Source organism: Ascidia mentula, chromosome 8, assembly GCF_947561715.1.
Source record: "Ascidia mentula chromosome 8, kaAscMent1.1, whole genome shotgun sequence".
In the NCBI taxonomy this organism is placed as follows: Eukaryota; Metazoa; Chordata; class Ascidiacea; order Phlebobranchia; family Ascidiidae; genus Ascidia; species Ascidia mentula.
The window spans coordinates 443,571-449,976 of record NC_138573.1 but is presented as its reverse complement, the minus strand read 5'-3'; the positions used below and the strand labels follow the sequence as shown (position 1 = coordinate 449,976).

General features: G+C 37.9%; 1 protein-coding gene and 1 pseudogene across 1 annotated transcript; both read left to right on the top strand.

The window, feature by feature from the left end:
* The first annotated feature begins 1,318 nt into the window (after positions 1-1,318).
* LOC145911029 (uncharacterized) lies at positions 1,319-2,447 on the top strand (annotated as a pseudogene).
* On the top strand, positions 2,444-6,406 carry LOC145911028 (motile sperm domain-containing protein 2-like). The gene is made up of 6 exons (XM_082998263.1): positions 2,444-2,574; positions 2,752-2,904; positions 2,981-3,067; positions 3,184-3,393; positions 3,709-3,872; positions 5,857-6,406. The coding sequence occupies exons 1-6, from the start codon at positions 2,505-2,507 to the stop codon at positions 5,902-5,904; spliced, it is 732 nt and encodes a 243-aa protein (XP_082854389.1). The 5' UTR covers positions 2,444-2,504; the 3' UTR covers positions 5,905-6,406.

Sequence of the window (6,406 nt, the reverse complement as noted above, 5' to 3'; positions counted from 1 at the left end):
ATTATGCAAAAACTTTTTTTATTTACAAAAGGCTCCGACAAAACCTTTTCTTGGTTGATAGTAAGATTGGTGTTGGGAGGTTTGGATATATTTTTGCAGTTGTGTCATTTAATTCGGCAATTTCTTCGGTCTCTGCATGCGATAAGTGTTATGGAAACGAGCGCGTAAGAAATTAGCGATGATGGCTTTCAATGTTTGTACGGGAACAAACCTCGTGAGAAATTTATTGCGCTGTGTTAATGTTTGGTGTGCATCACCTCTATATTTGCCTATAGTGCAATATTTTAGGTTTGTCTATTTGATCACTCAAGGCCAGTGGTTTAGACATAGCACAGAAGATGAGTTGGACACGGTTTGGAAGTACATGTGAAATGCATTACACTTTGCGGTACCTTTCGGTCAACGCCGATTCGTTGCGTTTCCAACTGGGTAACAAACAACAGACACGAACCACATGGAGCGCACTATGGCCAAACGACTGCTTGGTATCCGGCAGTGCTACCGGCTTGTATTCATATACCTGTCTGTAGGTCTCAATAATTATTATGGCGCTTTTGCACGTATATGGTTTGGAATTAGTATTATGTCAAGATTGAGTTTTTCATGCAACAAAGTTAACCACGTGGTCTCCGTTTCGTCTACGTGAGGTCATTGTTTCCTGAAGTTGGAATGACGTCGCAAATTCTTCACACGTGCCTGGTTTGAACGTTCCAATGAAATGACGGGATCCTCTGAGACACGTAGAACAACAGGACTTTTGGCCAATTAAAAAAATCCCCACATACATTGATAATATTCATAAAGGATGCGGATGCTTTTGACAGAAGTTTGATGGTCTTGCATCTACGCGAACCAAACATCAAGTAAAATCCAAAAAGTGCTGAAACCAAGCAGACTGCAGGTCTTGAGACCGATGGTCTGTTGTTGGACCTGTTCTGTGAGACCGAGATCTGTTTGTTTGTACAGAAAGATTCACAAACATATAGGGCGACATCAAAAAGCGAGATAACCACTAATTACTAGATAGTAAGTAATATTACTAAATACGAGATATTAGGAGACAGTAACAAAAGGATGGGATTGCGCGACAAAGAGACTTAGAAGAAGTAGCGCAAGTTGCAAGACGTAACGCAAGCGAGTATCGAAAGCGGTTTCAAACGTTCAAACAAAATTAAAAAAGGCCTCCAATTACGAAAATCGAATTCCCTACAATAAATTTGTTCCACCAACAACTGCCATCTCTATTGAACATAGAGATCAGTGCAAAAAAACAGACCGGCGACAAATGTTTCCGCTCCAGTGATCAGTAGCATTACATCACAGCGAAATTTTGTGTTTAATTTGCAAATAAAGATTGGGTTTTGCTGGATGCTGCAACTGCAACGCAAGACCTGGTTTGGAATATTGTTGGCGGGTTTTGTCGCGTTTAAACTTCAGAGTTACTTCAAGAGTGACGAAGAAATGGCCTCTGACCCGCAACCCGAGACAATTTACGGTTTCACAGTGCCGGATATCGACGGAAATGATGTGAGTCTGTCAAGATACGAAGGAATGGTTTGTCTGATTGTAAACGTCGCTTCACAATGAGGTTTAACCAACGAAAATTACTCACAATTTCCCAAGTTGCTCGAGAAATACTCACAGCAGGGTCTACGGATTCTTGCTTTCCCGTGCAATCAGTTTAACAGCCAAGAACCTGGAACTAACGAAGAAATAAAAGACTTCGCATTAAACAAAAAACAAGCAAAGGTTGATCTCTTTAGCAAAATTGAAGTTAATGGAAATTCCGCCAATGAATTATTCAAGTATTTGAAGTCCCACAAGAAAGGATCAGGGTTTCTGACAAATTCGATCAAATGGAATTTTAGCAAGTTTTTAGTTGACCGCCAAGGCCGACTTCGATATCGTTATGCACCAAACAAATCTCCTCTATCCCTTTCAAAGGATATTGAAGCATTGTTGAAGGAATAATTGTGTGGCTATTACAAAGTGTATTATTGAAGGAATAATTGTGTGGCTATTTACAAAGTGTATTATTGTATGCAGTTATAATGCTACCTTTTCCAAATGAAAAACTGATTTTTATGCAGTGCCAAAATTCATATTATTTTGTAAATGAAGTTCATTGTTTATATAATCCATATGAAAAAAATTTCATTCAATTTATTATTTAATTACTGCCGTTTATAATTTTAATTGTACTTAGTGGTGCAAATATACTGATATCAGGTGTTTTATAAGTGCTCTTCCATTCTTGCTAATTTATGAAGTTGCATTTTTAAGCATTTTAATGTGAAATGCATTTGAATTGTTTTCTTGTACTTTCATCATTTCTAGTTGGATTGTGAGTACCCAGCTATGTTTTGGTAAAGTTACAGAAAATTTAGCAAGATTGGTTATGAGCTCTTTATAAACTTTTATATTTCTTCAATTTTTTTTGTGCAGAACTAGTAAGTTTTATTTTTGTTAAATTTTTAAATTGATGCAAGATACAAACATTAGCAATGGAGATTCTGGTACCAACAGAGGAAAGGGTGGCGGAATTCAAGAAAGTCTTGGAAGGACCTTTGAATGGTATGAGTTGTGTAAAAATGGTGCCTAGTTGGTCAAACCATTTGCAAAAGCTGGAATATTAGATATTGTCAATAGAAAAAAACGCACCATCTGTACTGGTAAGTCAAAACAGTGGCCCAGTTATCATTATTGGCCCAATAGCTTACATATGCGTAATATAGGTATTTTGTTGTACAGAAGTTCAAGGTGATATTGATCCAAGAGACTTTGAGAGAATCATGAATGACAACTCGTACAGATCCTTGTTTTTACGATGGGCAAAAACTGAACAAGACTCGATTAATTTGGCCGTGAAATGTCTCAAGTGGAGAAAAGAAAATTCTGTCAATGGTAAAAACTTAATTAACACAATCTTGCCTGTAATTTCCATGAATCAAACTAAGTGATAATTTTGAATTTTTATTAGATCTTACCATCGAAAACATTGGCGAAGAAACTTTCAAGAAAGGTTACATGTTTCTTTGTGGCAAAGACTTGAATGGAAATCGAATTTGTAAGTTTCATTTATATCTTGATGCAAGCAGTCATGTTTTTGCATAAAATAATACATGTTTGAAAATAATACTTTTCACATAAATTTCTCCATGTCATAGATGTTTGTGTGTTTAGTGTACTTGAGGACCGGCAAGATGGAAAAGAAGGACAAGAGTGCGAATATGAAGTTGGTCATTTACTGGTTGGAGAGGATCCAGCGCCAGGAACCCGGACAACGTGTTACGTTCATCATGGACACAACGGGAACTGGGATCACCAACAGTGATATGGGATACGTCAAGTTCATCATCGACCTCTTCACAAGTCATTTTCCATGCATGCTGGGTAATTTTATTTTTATTCAACACCAGGTCAACTTTTGGTAGTTTATGCCAAGTGCTAGTAAAGCTTTTTGTACATGGCAGCACAGAAAATGTGCCATCATGTTACTGAGCAGATTAAAGTTCACCCAATTCATATGTGTGCTTTTCAACAATAATTAACTTTGTTAAATTATAAATGAAGACATCGTCAGGCTGCACTTCATGTGTCAATCTTGTCATGATTACATTATGTGGTTAGCAATTAATCTTGTTTATTAAATCTTGGCTCATGATTTTAGTGTTCCGTGCAATAAATCAAACCCTTAATTGATTCCAGTGCGTACGATTGTGTACAACTTGCCATCTATCCTCAATGCCATGTGGAAATTGGTCAGCAAGATGTTATCCAAGGAACAATCAGATCTTACAGCACTTATAGGGAGGAGTGAGATCAACAAATTTGTCGACGACGATAACTTGCCGGATTTCATGGGTGGAAATGTAAGTTTAAAACATTCTAGATCTACTTCCATGATCATGACAAATTGTTACATCATGTGATGTGATAGATCATATGACATAGTGACCCACGTGACATGACAAGGCATGACACATCAATTTTTTCAAAGTATTGGCGTTTTGAAGCAGATATTGAACATAATGTTGAATGTTATTAGTTTGTAAGGCGCCTTATTGTTAATCATGTGGAGGATTAGTGTTTGTATTTGTTACGTAACAATGCGACCGGAAGTCTTTGAGCGCGGTTACAATGCTAGATCGCTGTGTTGTTGTTGTTTTGGAACAGTTCTGAAAATATGCACAAAACACTTGATAATATTGGTTTCACAAAAAATATCCAGATATTTTACTCATGTGATGATCCTGATTGGTTGATTGAAACTGAATGCGAAAACACGTGACAATCTACATTCCCTCCATGACGTAACTCAACGCATACAAAGACCTTTATGCGGTCACACCCACAATCCGTAGGAACATCAAAGCTATTTCCTTTCCATGTCTTGATATGTTTGACACCGACTACCTTCAAATACAACGAAACAAAACGTTTCCTGGTGCTTTGTTGGCCTGGAACCATTCCGATGTCGGACAACTTGTTAAATTCTAAATTTATGAAATTATAAAAAGGTCGACATGTTTAAAGAACTTGTACACTCTCAATATATATTGTTTCTATGGCTACCTATCGTTGAAAGCATCGTTCCGACAGGTGGCGCTATTGTTACGCAAGGTGACAAAGTTCACGGGGTGTCACGTGTTGTTGGCAGAGGTCATGGAAACGTCCATATTTGGTTCTGTACACAACACGGTGTGTTAAATATAAGCGGGTTACAACATGTTAACGGGGTCGGATGAAGATTTTATTTGATAAGGAGGGAAGAAATTCAAATTTAAAAAAAAAAAACCTTTTTTCAAAAGAAATAAATTCTTCGTTGATGATTTACGTGGAAAGGTTGCAATGACGCATTTGATGTTGAGGCACACTTTCACCTAACCGTCGATAATTTGACGGAAATCCCTTAAAACCGTTGACTCAAAACGTGCCTTGATTATTCTGCACGAAGAATCAACTTTTTACCGGTAATGTTAAAATAGCCATGAACTGAGGGAGAAAGTTGATGCATTTCCTTCTTAATCGTTAAATTACACTTGCGGTAACAATCGCCGCATTCCAAAACGTGAAATTTCCAAAGTTTCGTCACAAATGTATAATTGAATTTGAACCGGAACCTTGCCCTGCCATCGCAGAGGAGGTCGGGGATAATTGGAGGAAAAATTTCCCAGCCAAGGAATTTCGCTATCTCTGACGTCATTGGACTTCTGCTGAACTGTTCGTGACGTAAATGCACAAATTAGTGCCGATATTGACAAGAATTATTTTGGAAAGGATAAGAGCGGGGATTACGGCTTGGAACTGTTCAACGAATGACCTGGCCCGCACAAAAATCACCCAAAACATAAAATACTCGGTATTTTCTTTAGGAAAGAGAAAATTAAGTCAATGTTTCAACTTTTCTGTCCTAAAACGTGAGGTTTTCGCCACCGATCTGCGTCATCACCAAGTATTGTTGTGTCTGCAGCAAGACAGCCTGCCATCTCGGGTTATAAACCTCCCCCTCCTCACGACCCTCCACCTCGTCATCGCGTTCTTAACAATGGGCCATTGTTTCACGCGTTCGTGGGAAAATTATGGGGTTGTGTTATTGTTATTGTTTCAGTTGGGAATTCTTACGTGAATGCACTCAAGCGTGAAAACTCGTGATGGCATTACGAGGGGCGTGTTGGGGGCGTTTCTCTGCCATAAGATCACTTGATATGTAGTTACCGTAGATACCCTTAATTGTTTTGATTAAGGAATGTAATCGTTTAGTTTTACACGAAAATCAGTATTTTAATAAAACCTTTCAACCGTGACGCATCATGTTTACACATTTTTCAAACCTAAATTTTGTTTTCTTTTCAGAAAAAGTTTGAGTACAGCTTCCCTCCATTTCCAGATGATCTGCAATAACTTTTTTTTTTTAATTCGGCGAGTTTTATTATAATTACGCCAACTGCCTTGTATATTTTCACCACAGAAGCGTTTATTTTTAAGCCTAATCAATTTCCACGTACTATCTTAGCTTCGATATGATGTCATGAGCTTATATATGTTTTTTTGTCATCCAATAAGCGTTGCTTGTCCAAACTTCCTATATCATGCCATTGTTTATCAAGATTTTATTCCGTGCTAATTCATGTTGCGAACTATGCCATCGTTGCTATGCCAACCGTTGTTGCTATGCCACCACGTACGCACGTGCTACAGTATGAAGTGCAATCCATCGCCTCTGCACTGTGAGTTAATTCAGCCCTATAGTGACCGACCAAGAATTCTTCACACAGCAAATACCAGACGGGGCAACTATTTTGAGCGCCTTTTATTTTGTTGGTTTCTGTTTTTTAATTGCTTTGTGCATCACGTGACCGTAATTTCCACAACTGAAAAATTTCTGCTAAAGTGAAATAAACGT

What these genes read in the sequence shown, in the direction of transcription:
- LOC145911028 (XM_082998263.1), top strand. Translation starts at nt 2,505, where the DNA reads ATGGAGATTCTGGTACCAACAGAGGAAAGGGTGGCGGAATTCAAGAAA. An exon ending in CTTGGAAGGACCTTTGAATG is followed by an intron (nt 2,575 to 2,751) that starts GTATGAGTTGTG and finishes TTTGTTGTACAG; the next exon opens with AAGTTCAAGGTGATATTGAT. An exon ending in TCATTTTCCATGCATGCTGG is followed by an intron (nt 3,394 to 3,708) that starts GTAATTTTATTT and finishes AATTGATTCCAG; the next exon opens with TGCGTACGATTGTGTACAAC.